The following is a 15,469-nucleotide window of genomic DNA, read 5'->3' as shown; positions in this document are numbered from 1 at the left end:
ATCCCAGTGATTCTGACAATGTTTTCTTGTGACATATTGTACTTCATGATAGTTGTAAAATTTCTTTGATATAATGTGCATTTATGTGTGAAAAAAATGGAAATTTGGCAAAAATTTTGAAACTTTTGCAATTTTCCAAATTTGAATTTTTATGCCCTTAAATCACAAAGATATGTCACACAAAATAATTAATAAGTAACATTTCCCACATGTCTACTTTACATCAGCACAATTTTGGATCCAAAATTTTTTTTGTTAGGGAGTTATAAGGGTTAAAAGTTGACCAGCAATTTCTCATTTTTACAACACCAATATTTTTTAGGGACCACATCTCATTTGAAGTCATTTTGAGGGGTCTATATGATAGAAAATACCCAAGTGTGACACCATTCTAAAAACTGCACCCCTCAAGGTGCTCAAAACCACATTCAAGAAGTTTATTAACCCTTCAGGTGTTTTATAGGAATTTTTGGAATGTTTAAATAAAAATGAACATTTAACTTTTTTCATAAACAATTTATTTCAGCTTCAATTTGTTTTATTTTACCAAGGGTAACAGGAGAAAATGGACCCCAAAAGTTGTTGTACAATTTGTTCTGAGTACGCCTATACCCCATATGTGGAGGTATACCACTATTTGGGTGCATGGCAGAGCTCGGAAGGGAAGGAGCGCCATTTGACTTTTCAATGCAAAATTGACTGGAATTAAGATGGGACGCCATGTTGCGTTTGGAGAGCCCCTGATGTGCCTAAATATTGAAACCCCCCACAAGTGACACTATTTTGGAAAGTAGACCCCTTAAGGAACTTATCTAGATGTGTGGTGAGCACTTTGACCAAACAAGTGCTTCACAGACGTTTATAATGCAGAGCCGTAAAAATAAAAAATCATATTTTTTCACAAAAATGATCTTTTTGCCCCCAATTTTTTATTTTCCCAAGGGTAAGAGAAGAAATTGGACCCAAAATGTTGTTGTGTAATTTGTTCTAAGTACGCTGATACCCGATATGTGGGGGTAAACGACTGTTTGGGCGCATGGTAGAGCTCGGAAGAGAAGGAGCGCCATTTTACTTTTCAATGCAAAATTGACTGGAATTGAGATGGGACACCATGTCATGTTTGGAGAGCCCCTGATGTACCTAAACTTTAAAACCCCCCACAAGTGACACCATTTTGGAAAGTAGACCCCCTAAGGAACTTATCTATATGTGTTTTGAGAGCTTTGAACCCCCAAGTGTTTCACTACAGTTTATAATGCAGAACCGTGAAAATAAAAATTCTTTTTTTTTTCACAAAAATGATTTTTAGCCCCCCAAATTATTATTTTCCCAAGGGTAACAAGAGAACTTGGACCGCATAAGTTGTTGTCCAATTTGTCCCGAGTACGTTGATCCCCCTTATGTGGGGGTAAACCCCTGCTTGGGCACACGGGAGAGCTCGGAAGGGAAGGAGCACTGTTTTACTTTTTCAACGCAGAATTGGCTGGAATTGAGATCGGACGCCATGCTGCGTTTGGAGAAGCCCTGATGTGCCCAAACAGTGGAAACCCCCCAATTATAACTGAAACCCTTATCCAAACATACCCCTAACCCTAATCCCAAAGGTAACCCTAACCACACCCCTAACCCTGACACACCCCTAACTCTAATCCAAACCCTAATCCCAACCGTAAATGTAATCCAAAGCCTAACCCTAACTTTAGCCCCAACCCTAACCCTGACTTTAGCTCCAACCCTAGCCCTAACCCTAGCCCTAACCCTAGCCCTAACCCTGGCCCTAACCCTAACGGGAAAATGGAAATAAATACATTTTTTTTTAAATTTTATTATTTTTCCCTAACTAAGGGGGTGATGAAGGGGGGTTTGATTTACTTTTATAGCGTTTTTTATACCGGATTTTTATGATTGGCAGCTGTCATACACTAAAAGACGCTTTTTATAGCAAAAAAGTTTTTGCGTCTCCACATTTTGAGATCTTTCAGCAAGACAATGATCCAAAACACCGCTCCAAATCTACTCAGGCATTCATGCAGATGAACAATTACACTGTTCTGGAATGGCCATCCCAGTACCCAGACCTGAATATCATTGAACATCTGTGGGATCATTTGAAGAGTGCTGTCCATGCTCAGCGACCATCAAACTTAACTGAACTGGATTTGCTTTGTAAAGAGGAATGGTCAAAAATACCTTCATCCAGGATCCAGGAACTCATTAAAAGCTACAGGAAGCGACTAGAGGCTGTTATTTTTGCAAAAGGAGGATCTACTAAATATTAATGTCACTTTTCTGGTGACTTATGCACCTGTCACATTTTGTTTGAATGCAGATTGCACATTTTCTGTTAGTACAATAAACCTCATTTCAAGGCAGAAACATTACTGTGTCCAACAGTTATTAGATATATGAAACTGAAATAGCTGTTGCCAAAAAAACTATTTTTATAAAACATTAAGCTTAAGATTAATAGGGGTGCCCAAACTTTTTCATATAACTGTATATGCTGCACCAATATTGCAGGCAGACTGAAGTTTTATTAAACAGTTATGTGAACCCTGCATTTGTGGTTGATTTAATAGTTTTCCAAGGTTGGTTAGGTGTGGTAACAAATTTTAGTAAAGGACTTACACCTTATACTTGTATCAAAAATGTAAATTAAACCAAAATATTCCACTAGCAACAGACATGGTACTGTGATAGAGCAAAAAACACCCATACCATGGCAAAAAATATGATATGGGTAGATAGCTGACAAAAGTTTAAATAAGAAACCCCAAAATACTCATGGCTTTCCCATGCAGAGATCTTCACTACCTCCAGTGCCCTCTTCCCACCATCCTGTCCTCAGAGCCTCTTCTTTCCACAGTTATGCAGCAGTTTTGTTTACTCTAGAACAAAACATCTGGTCATAATCAGTTCTCAGAGGTCATGGAGCATTGTAGCATTTTGACGTCTCATGTGCGCCGTGACCTAGTCCCTACTGGAAGCCCAATTCTAGACTGAAATCTCAAGACCTCAGAGGTCATGCTCATAATATCGTGATGTCATGAATCCTCCTTAACTCCAAGGACTGATTACATCCAGATGCCTTGTTCTAGAGTGAAGGCACAGGTGCACATATACAAAATAAAGAGGCCCTGGATGGTCAAGTGAGTATTTGTTTTTTTTTCACATATGATGTTTATTATGCTTTATAATTTGTAAAGACCCCAGACATAATTGGGAACATTCAATTCAATGAGAATAATTTAGCTGTGAATCCAATTTCCTGGAAAAATCTACGCGATTTGGCAATTTCAGCTTTCTCCAGATATTTTCATCTCTAGTGAGGAGGTATTGAAGGGTGTAACAGAATATATTTCACATTGCTCATCTCAGTAAAAGTATGATGATGTAGCTTCTGACAGTGACACAATAAGCTTGAGTCAGTGTTCTGCCCAGTCTACCTCCTCTGCCGCCATAATACTTTATGTTGTGCGTAGTGGAATAACCATTCCATCTGTGATACCTGTATCTGTTCTGCCTCATTGTTTCCTAAACTACATGTTATAAAGTTGATTTATTTTTTTTGCAGATCATTCTCCAGTGTCACATTGTAGAATCTCTAGACTGTAAACCATACAGTGAGTTGTATTCACTCTGCCTCAAGGACCTTGTTTTACAGGGTGCTGCATGGGATTTCAAAGATAATCTCCTGAAAAAATCAAGGTATGAAATGACAATTATTTTATAATATGTTGCATCAAAAGTGGAATGCTACAAGAATGAACCTCCTAAGATGTCTATATGTATTAGATAAACTTTATATTAAGAAATTATTTTGGTGGTACTAGCCGTTCTGAAACTTTGTTTTCACCTGCTACCACTGCACATGGCTCGGTATCTCCACCCCTTCAATTTTTCCTCCTTTGCCTATGCATGGAAGCAATCTTGGTCTTCATCTAACTATATTTCTGCAAAATAACGATATGTTTGAACTCTGTCTTCCTCAGTCCATTATCCACGTAACTCCTAAAAGAAACAGATTAGGCCTATGACAGACACAAATGGTGGAATAGAGACTTTATTGGCTATAAATGGGTCAATTTGGCTTCTCTTAGTTTTAACTTACAAAAAAATAGAGCAGAATGCTGTGCTTTTTTTTCCTGGAAAAATTTTGGAACATATCCTTAACATTGGCTCCGACACTAGTGTAGTGGTAGACTGTAAGCCTGCAAGAGCAGGGCCATCTCCCTTCTGTACCAGTCTGTCATTGTTAATTTGTTCACTGTAATTTATATTTGTATTTTGTATGTAACTCTTTCTCATGTACAGCATCACGGAATCAATGATGCTCTAAAAATAAATATTAGTTTGACTTTAGCTTAAGGGTGAATAATTCACAACAATCCGTCAGGCTAGTTATTTTTTGCTGTCACCTTGAATCTGCTTTTTCATGATGTATGATCCCATAAAAATGTAAATTTTATTAAGTATACTATACACTAATAATAAAAACGAACAGATACAGCAACAAAGGTAAGGGAAAATGTGAACAATGAATGGCAGTGCATCAAAAGGGCTATTGCGCATGCGTGCTGCTCGTCTCCCTCCTGTGTCGGCGTTCTTCCTGTCACCTATGCCGGATCATGTGGGGCCCTGCGTGTTTCCGGTATCGGTGGACGGCGGTGACGCTGTACTCGGCGGGTTCAGCGAGCGGCGTTATATGTAAGTAAGGTGTTTCCGGTTTCGGCTGGATAAATACACGCCATATGGCACATTCTCCTTGCGTCCCATGAGGAAGGAGCTTGGTGCTCCGAAAGGCACGTCGGGGTGAGCTGTGGGTCCCCCATTGCGGCACATACCAGGTAATTCCCTATTACTTTAACCCCTTCCCGACCTGTGACACAGCGTATGCGTCATGAAAGTCGGTGCCAATCCGACCTGTGACGCATATGCTGTGTCACAGAAAGATCGCGTCCCTGCAGATCGGGTGAAAGGGTTAACTCCCATTTCACCCGATCTGCAGGGACAGGGGGAGTGGTAGTTTAGCCCAGGGGGGGTGGCTTCACCCCCTCGTGGCTACGATCGCTCTGATTGGCTGTTGAAAGTGAAACTGCCAATCAGAGCGATTTGTAATATTTCACCTAAAAAAATGGTGAAATATTACAATCCAGCCATGGCCGATGCTGCAATATCATCGGCCATGGCTGGAAATACTAATGTGCACCCACCCCACCCCACCGATCACCCCCCCCAGCCCCCCGATCTGTGGTCCGCTCCCCTCCGTCCTGTGCTCCGCTCCCCCGTCCTCCTGTCCGCTCCCCCCGTGCTCCAATCACACCCCCCGTGCTCCAATCAAACCCCCCCGCACTCCGATCCCCCCCCCGTGCTCCGATCCACCCCCCCTGCACACCGATCCACCCCCCCTGCACACCGATCCACCCGCCCGCACACCGATCACTCTCCCCCATGCTCCGATCCCTCCCCCCCCGTGCTCCGACGCCCCCCCGTGCCCTGATCTCCCCCCCCTGTGCCCTGATCTCCCCCCCTTATACTTACCGATCCTGGCGGGGTCCCGTCCGTCTTCTTCCCCGAGCGCCGCAATGTTCCAAAATGGCGGGCGCATGCGCAGTGCGCCCGCCGAATCTGCCGGCCGGCAGATTCGTTCCAATGTGAATTTTGATCACTGTGATATAATCTATCACAGTGGTCAAAATAAAAAAACAGTAAATGACCCCCCCCCCCCATTTGTCCCCCATAGATAGGGACAATAATAAAATAAAGAATTTTTTTTTTTTCCACTAAGGTTGGAGTTAGAACTAGGGTTAGGGTTAGGGGTAGGGTTAGGGGTAGGGGTAGGGTTAGGGGTAGGGTTAGGGGTAGGGGTAGGGTTAGGGGTAGGGGTAGGGTTAGGGGTAGGGTTAGGGGTAGGGTTAGGGTTAGGGGTAGGGGTAGGGGTAGGGTTAGGGGTAGGGGTAGGGTTAGGGTTAGGGTTAGGGGTAGGGGTAGGGTTAGGGGTAGGGGTAGGGTTAGGGGTAGGGTTAGGGGTAGGGTTAGGGGTAGGGGTAGGGGTAGGGTTAGGGGTAGGGTTAGGGGTAGGGGTAGGATTAGGGTTAGGGTTTCGATATGTGCACACGTATTCTGGTCCTCTGCGGATTTTTCCGCAGCGGATTTGATAAATCCGCAGTGCTAAACCGCTGCGGATTTATGGCAGATTTACCGCGGTTTTTCTGCGCATTTCACTGCGGTTTTACAACTGCGATTTTCTATTGGAGCAGTTGTAAAACCGCTGTGGAATCCGCAGAAAGAAGTGACATGCTGCGGAATGTAAACCGCTGCGTTTCCGTGCAGTTTTTCCGCAGCATGTGTACAGCGATTTTTGTTTCCCGTAGGTTTACATTGAAATGTAAACTCATGGGAAACTGCTGCGGATCCGCAGCGTTTTCCGCAGCGTGTGCACATACCTTTAGAATTAGGCTATGTGCACACGGTGCGGATTTGGCTGCGGATCCGCAGCGGATTGGCCGCTGCGGATCCGCAGCAGTGTTCCATCAGGTTTACAGTACCATGTAAACCTATGGAAAACCAAATCCGCTGTGCCCATGGTGCGGAAAATACCGCACGAAAACGCTGCGTTGTATTTTCCGCAGCATGTCAATTCTTTGTGCGGATTCCGCAGCGTTTTACACCTATTCCTCAATAGGAATCCGCAGGTGAAATCCGCAGTAAATCCGCAGGTAAAACGCAGTGCCTTTTACCCGCGGATTTTTCAAAAATGGTGCGGAAAAATCTCACACGAATCCGCAACGTGGGTACATAGCCTTAGGGTTAGGGTTGGGTTGGAATTAGGGTTGTGGTTAGGGTTAGGGGTGTGTTGGGGTTAGGGTTGTGGTTAGGGTTACGGCTACAGTTGGGATAAGGGTTAGGGGTGTGTTGGCGTTAGAATTGAGGGGTTTCCACTGTTTAGGCACATCAGGGGGTCTCCAAACGCAACATGGCGCCACCATTGATTCCAGCCAATCTTTTATTCAAAAAGTCAAATGGTGCTCCTTCCCTTCCGAGCCCCGACGTGTGCCCAAACAGTGGTTTACCCCCACATATGGGGTATCAGTGTACTCAGGACAAACTGGGCAACAATTACTGGGGTCCAATTTCTCCTGTTACCCTTGAGAAAATAAAAAATTCTGGGCTAAAAAATTATTTTTGAGGAAAGAAAACGTATTTATTATTTTCACTGCTCTGTGTTATAAACTTCTGTGAAGCACTTGGGGGTTCAAAGTGCTCACCTCACATCTAGATAAGTTCCTTTCGGGGTCTAGTTTCCAAAATGGGGTCACTTGTGGGGGGTTTCTACTGTTTAGGCACACCAGGGGCTCTGCAAACGCAACGTGACGCCCGCAGACCATTCCATCAAAGTCTGCATTTCAAAACGTCACTACTTGACTTCCGAGCCCCGACATGTGCCCAAACAGTGGTTTACCCCCACATATGGGGTATCAGCGTACTCAGGACAAACTGGGCAACAATTACTGGGGTCCAATTTCTCCTGTTACCCTTGAGAAAATAAAAAATTGCTTGCTAAAACATCATTTTTGAGGAAAGAAAAATGATTTTTTATTTTCACGGCTCTGCGTTGTAAACGTCTGTGAAGCACTTGGGGGTTCAAAGTGCTCACCACATATCTAGATAAGTTCCTTGGGGGGGTCTAGTTTCCAAAATGGGGTCACTTGTGGGGGGTTTCTACTGTTTAGGCACACCAGGGGATCTGCAAACGCAACGTGACGCCCGCAGACCATTCCATCAAAGTCTGCATTTCAAAAGTCACTACTTCCCTTCTGAGCCCCGACGTGTGCCCAAACAGTGGTTTACCCCCACATATGGGGTATCAGCGTACTCAGGAGAAACTGGACAACAACTTTTGGGGTCCAATTTCTCCTGTAACCCTTGGGAAAATAAAAAATTCTGGGCTAAAAAATTATTTTTGAGGAAAGAAAACGTATTTATTATTTTCACTGCTCTGTGTTATAAACTTCTGTGAAGCACTTGGGGGTTCAAAGTGCTCACCTCACATCTAGATAAGTTCCTTTCGGGGTCTAGTTTCCAAAATGGGGTCACTTGTGGGGGGTTTCTACTGTTTAGGCACACCAGGGGCTCTGCAAACGCAACGTGACGCCCGCAGACCATTCCATCAAAGTCTGCATTTCAAAAGTCACTACTTCCCTTCTGAGCCCCGACATGTGCCCAAACTGTGGTTTACCCCCACATATGGGGTATCAGCGTACTCAGGAGAAACTGTACAACAACTTTTGGGGTCAAATTTCTCCTGTTACCCTTGGGAAAATAATAAATTGCAGGCTAAAAAATCATTTTAGAGAAAATAAAATTTTTATTTTATTTTCATGGCTCTGCGTTATAAACTTCTGTGAAGCACTTGGAAGTTCAAAGTCCTCACCACACATCTAGATTAGTTCCTTTGGGGGTCTAGTTTCCAAAATGGGGTCATATGTGGGGGATCTCCAATGTTTAGGCACACAGGGGCTCTCCAAACGTGACATGGTGTCCGCTAATGATTGGAGCTAATTTTCCATTTAAAAAGCCAATTGGCGTGCCTTCCCTTCCGAGCCCTGCTGTGCGCCCAAACAGTGGTTTACCCCCACATATGGGGTATCAGCGTACTCAGGACAAACTGGACAACAACATTTGCGGTCCAATTTCTCCTATTACCCTTGGCAAAATAGGAAATTCCAGGCTAAAAATCATTTTTGAGGAAAGAAAAATTATTTTTTATTTTCATGGCTCTGCATTATAAACTTCTGTGAAGCACCTGGGGGTTTAAAGTGCTCAATATGCATCTAGATAAGTTCCTTGGGGGGTCTAGTTTCCAAAATGGGGTCACTTGTGGGGGAGCTCCAATGCATAGGCACACAGGGGCTCTCCAAACGCGACATGGTGTCCGCTAACAATTGGAGCTAATTTTCCATTCAAAAAGTCAAATGGCGCGCCTTCCCTTCCGAGCCCTGCCGTGTGCCCAAACAGTGGTTTACCCCCACATATGAGGTATCGGCGTACTCGGGAGAAATTGCCCAACAAATTTTAGGATTCATTTTATCCTATTGCCCATGTGAAAATGAAAAACTGAGGCGAAAATAATTTTTTTGTGAAAAAAAAAAGTACTTTTTCATTTTTACAGATCAATTTGTGAAGCACCTGTGGGTTTAAAGTGCTCAATATGCATCTAGATAAGTTCCTTGGGGGGTCTAGTTTCCAAAATGGGGTCATTTGTGGGGGAGCTCCAATGTTTAAGCACACAGGGTCTCTCCAAACACGACATGGTGTCCGCTAACGATGGAGATAATTTTTCATTCAAAAAGTCAAATGGCGCTCCTTCCCTTCCGAACCTTACCATGTGCCCAAACAGTGGTTTACCCCCACATGTGAGGTATCGGTGTACTCATGAGAAATTGCCCAACAAATTTTAGGATCCATTTTATCCTGTTGCCCATGTGAAAATGAAAAAAATTGAGGCTAAAAGAATTTTTTTGTGAAAAAAAAGTACTTTTTCATTTTTACGGATCAATTTGTGAAGCCCCCGGGGGTTCAAAGTTCTCACTATGCATCTAGATAAGTTCCTTGGGGCGTCTAGTTTCCAAAATGGGGTCACGTGTGGGGGAGCTCCAATTTTTAGGCACACGGGGGCTCTCCAAACGTGACATGGTGTCCGCTAAAGAGTGGAGCCAATTTTTCATTCAAAAAGTCAAATGGTGCTCCTTCCCTTCCAAGCCCTGCCGTGCGCCCAAACAGTGGTTTACCCCCACATATGAGGTATCAGCGTACTCAGGACAAATTGGACAACAACTTTCGTGGTTCAGTTTCTCCTTGTACCATTGGGAAAATAAAAAAAATGTTGCTAAAAGATAATTTTTGTGACTAAAAAGTTAAATGTTCATTTTTTCCTTCCATGTTGCTTCTGCTGCTGTGAAGCACCTGAAGGGTTAAAAAACTTCTTGAATGTGGTTTTGAGCACCTTGAGGGGTGCATTTTTTAGAATGGTGTCACTTTTGGGTATTTTCAGCCATATAGACCCCTCAAACTGACTTCAAATGTGAGGTGGTCCCTAAAAAAAATGGTTTTGTAAATTTCGTTGTAAAAATGAGAAATCGCTGGTCAAATTTTAACTCTTATAACTTCCTAGCAAAAAAAAATTTTGTTTCCAAAATTGTGCTGGTGTAAAGTAGACATGTGGGAAATGTTATTTATTAACTATTTTGTGTCACATAACTCTCTGGTTTAACAGAATAAAAATTCAAAATGTGAAAATTGCGAAATTTTCAAAATTTTCGCCAAATTTCCGTTTTTATCACAAATAAACGCAGAATTTATTGACCTAAATTTACCCCTAACATGAAGCCCAATATGTCACGAAAAAACAATCTCAGAACCGCTAGGATCCGTTGAAGCGTTCCTGAGTTATTACCTCATAAAGGGACACTGGTCAGAATTGCAAAAAACGGCCAGGTCATTAAGGTCAAAATAGGCTGGGTCATGAAGGGGTTAATATGTATGGCTTTTCTGGGATTGATGGTGGGACATTATAGTAATACTCTAGATCAGGGGTGTCAAACTGCATTCCTCGAGGGCTGCAAACAGGTCATGTTTTCAGGATTTCCTTGCATTGCACAGGTGATAATTTAATCACCTGCAGAGAATGATTCCAGCACCTTGTGCAATGCTAAGGAAATCTTGAAAACACGCATGGTTTGAGGCCCTCGAGGAATGCAGTTTGACACCCCTGCTCTAGATATTCATTGTAATACATGTGCATCTCCTGGTGGCTTATTCATTTATTTGTGGGTATATTTTTGCAGTGGTGGCTACCCATAGCCCTTTTGATGCACTGCCTTTCATTGTTCACATTTTCCCTTACATTTGTTGCTGTATCTGTTCATTTTTATTATTAGTATATTTAACCCCTTCCCGACCTGTGACACAGCGTATGCGTCATGAAAGTCGGTGCCAATCCGACCTGTGACGCATATGCTGTGTCACAGAAAGATCGCGTCCCTGCAGATCGGGTGAAAGGGTTAACTCCCATTTCACCCGATCTGCAGGGACAGGGGGAGTGGTAGTTTAGCCCCCTCATGGCTACGATCGCTCTGATTGGCTGTTGAAAGTGAAACTGCCAATCAGAGCGATTTGTAATATTTCACCTAAAAAACTGGTGAAATATTACAATCCAGCCATGGCCGATGCTGCAATATCATCGGCCATGGCTGGAAACACTTATGTACACTCACCCCACCCCACCGATCGCCCCCCCAGCCCTCCGATCTGTGCTCCGCTCCCCTCCGTCCTGTGCTCCGCTCCCCCGTCCTCCTGTCCGCTCCCCCCGTGCTCCAATCACACCCCCCGTGCTCCAATCAAACACCCCCGCACTCCAATCCCCTCCCCGCACAGCGATCCCCCCCGTGCTCCGATCCACCCCCCCCGCACAGCGATCCCCCACCCCGTGCTCCAATCCACCCCCCCGTGTTCCGATCCACCCCCCCCGTGTTCCGATCCACCCCCCCATGCTCCGACACCCCCCCGGTGCCCTGATCTCCCCCCCCCTTATACTTACCGAGCCTCCCGGTGTCCGTCCGTCCGTCTTCTTTCCTGGGCGCCGCCATCTTCCAAAATGGCGGGCGCATATGCAGTGCGCCCGCCGAATCTGCCGGCCGGCAGATTCGTTCCAGAGTGAATTTTGATCACGGAGATAGGTTATATCTCAGTGATCAAAATAAAAAAAATAGTAAATGACCCCCCCCCCTTTGTCACCCCCATAGGTATGGACAATAAAAAAAAATAAAGAATTTTTTTTTTCCACTAAGGTTGGGGTAAGGGGTAGGGTTAGGGTTAGGGGTAGGGTTAGGGGTAGGGGCAGGGTTAGGGTTTGGGATGTGCACACGTATTCTGGTCCTCTGCGGATTTTTCCACAGAGGATTTGATAAATCCGCAGTGCTAAACCGCTGTGGATTTACCGCGGTTTTTCTGTGCATTTCACTGCGGTTTTACAACTGCGATTTTCTATTGGAGCAGTTGTAAAACCGCTGCGGAATCCGCAGAAAGAAGTGACATGCTGCGGAATGTAAACTGCTGCGTTTCCGTGCAGTTTTTCTGCAGCATGTGTACAGCGATTTCTGTTTCCCATAGGTTTACATTGAACTGTAAACTCATGGGAAACTGCTGCAGATCTGCAGCATTTTCCGCAGCGTGTGCACATACCTTTAGAATTAGGCTATGTGCACACAGTGCGGATTTGGCTGAGGATTCACAGCAGTGTTCCATCAGGTTTACAGTACCATGTAAACATATGGAAAACCAAATCCGCTGTGCCCATGGTGCGGAAAATACCGCGCGTGAACGCTGCGTTGTATTTTCCGCAGCATGTCAATTCTTTGTGCGGATTCCGCAGCGTTTTACACCTGTTCCTCAATAGGAATCCACAGGTGAAATCCGCACAAAAAACACTGGAAATCCGCGGTAAATCCACAGGTAAAACGCAGTGCCTTTTACCCGTGGATTTTTCAAAAATGGTGCTGAAAAATCTCATACGAATCCGCAACGTTGGCACATAGCCTTAGGGTTAGGGTTGGGTTGGAATTAGGGTTGTGGTTAGGGTTAGGAGTGTGTTGGGGTTAGGGTTGTGGTTAGGGGTGTGTTGGGGTTAGGGTTGTGATTAGGGTTACGGCTACAGTTGGGATAAGGTTTAGGGGTGTGTTGGAGTTAGAATTGAGGGGTTTCCACTGTTTAGGCACATCAGGGGGTCTCCAAACGCAACATGGCGCCACCATTGATTCCAGCCAATCTTGTATTCAAAAAGTCAAATGGTGCTCCCTCACTTCCGAGCCCCGACGTGTGCCCAAACAGTGGTTTACCCCCACATATGGGGTACCAGCATACTCAGGACAAACTGCGCAACAATTACTGGGGTCCAATTTCTCCTGTTACCCTTGAGAAAATAAAAAATTGCTTGCTAAAACATCATTTTTGAGGAAAGAAAACGTATTTATTATTTTCACGGCTCTGCGTTATAAGCTTCTGTAAAGCACTTGGGGATTGAAAGTGCTCACCAGATATCTAGATAAGTTCCTTTGGGGGTCTAGTTTCCAAAATGGGGTCACTTGTGGGGGGTTTCTACTGTTTAGGCACACCAGGGGCTCTGCAAACGCAACGCGACGCCCGCAGACCATTCCATCAAAGTCTGCATTTCAAAAGTCACTACTTCGCTTCTGAGCCCCCACGTGTACCCAAACAGTGGTTTATCCCCACACATGGGGTATCAGCGTACTCAGGAGAAACTGGACAACAACCTTTGTGGTCCAATTTCTCCTGTAACCCTTGGGAAAATAAAAAATTCTGGGCTAAAAAATTATTTTTGAGGAAATAAAACGTATTTATTATTTTCACGGCTCTGCATTATAAACTTCTGTGAAGCACTTGGGGGTTGAAGGTGCTCACCACATATCTAGATAATTTCATTTCGGGGTCTAGTTTCCAAAATGGGGTCATTTGTGGGGGATCTCCAATGTTTAGGCACACAGGGGCTTTCCAAACGCAACATGGTGTCCGCTAATGATTGGAGCTAATTTTCCATTTAAAAAGCCAAATGGCGTGCCTTCCCTTCTGAGCCCTGCCGTGCGCCCAAACAGTGGTTTACCCCCACATATGGGGTATCTGCGTACTCAGGACAAACTGGACAACAACATTTGTGGTCCAATTTCTTCTATTACCATTGGCAAAATAGGAAATTCCAGGCTAAAAAATCATTTTTGAGAAAAGAAAAATTATTTTTTATTTTCATGGCTCTGCATTATGAACTTCTGTGAAGCACCTGGGGGTTTAAAGTGCTCAGTATGCATCTAGATAAGTTCCTTGGGGGGTCTAGTTTCCAAAATGGGATCACTTGTGGGGGAGCTCCAATGAATAGGCACACAGGGGCTCTCCAAATGCGACATGGTGTCCGCTAACAATTGGAGCTAATTTTCCATTCAAAAAGTCAAAAGGCGCGCCTTCCCTTCCGAGCCCTGCCGTGTGCCCAAACAGTGGTTTACCCCCACATATGAGGTATCGGCGTACTCGGGAGAAATTGCTCAACAAATTTTATGATCCATTTTATCCTGTTGCCCATGTGAAAATGAAAAAATTGAGGCAAAAAGAAATTTTTTGTGAAAAAAAAGTACTTTTTCATTTTTACGGATCAATTTGTGAAGCACCTGAGGGTTTAAAGTGCTCACTAGGCTTCTAGATAAGTTCCTTGGGGGGTCCAGTTTCCAAAATGGGGTCACTTGTGGGGGAGCTCCAATTTTTAGGCACACAGGGGCTCTCCAAACGTGACATGGTGTCCGCTAAAGAGTGCAGCCAATTTTTCATTCAAAAAGTCAAATGGCGCTCCTTCCCTTCCAAGCCCTGCCGTGCGCCCAAACAGTGGTTTACACCCATATATGAGGTATCAGCGTACTCAGGACAAATTGGACAACAACTTTCGTTGTTCAGTTTCTCCTTTTACCATTGGGAAAATAAAAAAATTGTTGCTGAAAAATCATTTTTGTGACTAAAAAGTTAAATATTCATTTTTTCCTTCCATGTTGCTTCTGCTGCTGTGAAGCACCTGAAGGGTTAATAAACTTCTTGAATGTGGTTTTGTGCACCTTGAGGGGTGCAGTTTTTAGAATGGTGTCACTTTTGGGTATTTTCAGCCATATAGACCCCTCAAACTGACTTCAAATGTGAGGTGGTCCCTAAAAAAAATGGTTTTGTAAATTTCGTTGTAAAAATGAGAAATCGCTGGTCAAATTTTAACCCTTATAACTTCCTAGCAAAAAAAAATTTTGTTTCCAAAATTGTGCTGATGTAAAGTAGACGTGTGGGAAATGTTATTTATTAACTATTTTGTGTCACATAACTCTCTGGTTTAACAGAATAAAAATTCAAAATGTGAAAATTGCGAAATTTTCAAACTTTTCGCCAAATTTCCGTTTTTATCACAAATAAACACAGAATTTATTGTCCTAAATTTACCACTAACATGAAGCCCAATATGTCACGAAAAAACAGTCTCAGAACCGCTAGGATCCATTGAAGCGTTCCTGAGTTATTACCTCATAAAGGGACACTGGTCAGAATTGCAAAAAACGGCAAGGTATTTAAGGTCAAAATAGGCTGGGTCATGAAGGGGTTAACAACATTTACATTTTTATGGGATTATATGACACTGGTGTTGTGATTTTTACCATTTGCATTGTGCAGTTTTCCCTTTACGGTCCTGACATTCATGCTTGAGACACAACTTTTGTCTTCTTTAATATCACGACCATCTTTCACTGCATGTAGATTGTATGCTACAACTGTGTTATTTTATTTTTTCATGATGTATGTAATGCCTCTTATATTTTACATAACTTTTAACAAATTCCACAAACATTATTTCGTTGTCTCAAACTGTATTAAC

General features: G+C 43.6%; 1 protein-coding gene across 1 annotated transcript in view; it reads left to right on the top strand.

The window, feature by feature from the left end:
• The window catches only part of LOC138671660 (uncharacterized), a 967,572-nt gene that overhangs the window by 859,587 nt on the left and 92,516 nt on the right, over positions 1-15,469 (top strand). Inside the window, exon 95 of the mRNA XM_069759831.1 lies at positions 3,575-3,708. Coding sequence (XP_069615932.1) covers positions 3,575-3,708 — 134 coding nt within the window. The remainder of the gene's footprint in view (positions 1-3,574; positions 3,709-15,469) is intronic.

Source organism: Ranitomeya imitator, chromosome 3 (assembly GCF_032444005.1).
Source record: "Ranitomeya imitator isolate aRanImi1 chromosome 3, aRanImi1.pri, whole genome shotgun sequence".
In the NCBI taxonomy this organism is placed as follows: Eukaryota; Metazoa; Chordata; class Amphibia; order Anura; family Dendrobatidae; genus Ranitomeya; species Ranitomeya imitator.
Note: the sequence above shows the minus strand (reverse complement) of the source record. Positions and strands in the feature narration are given on the sequence as shown.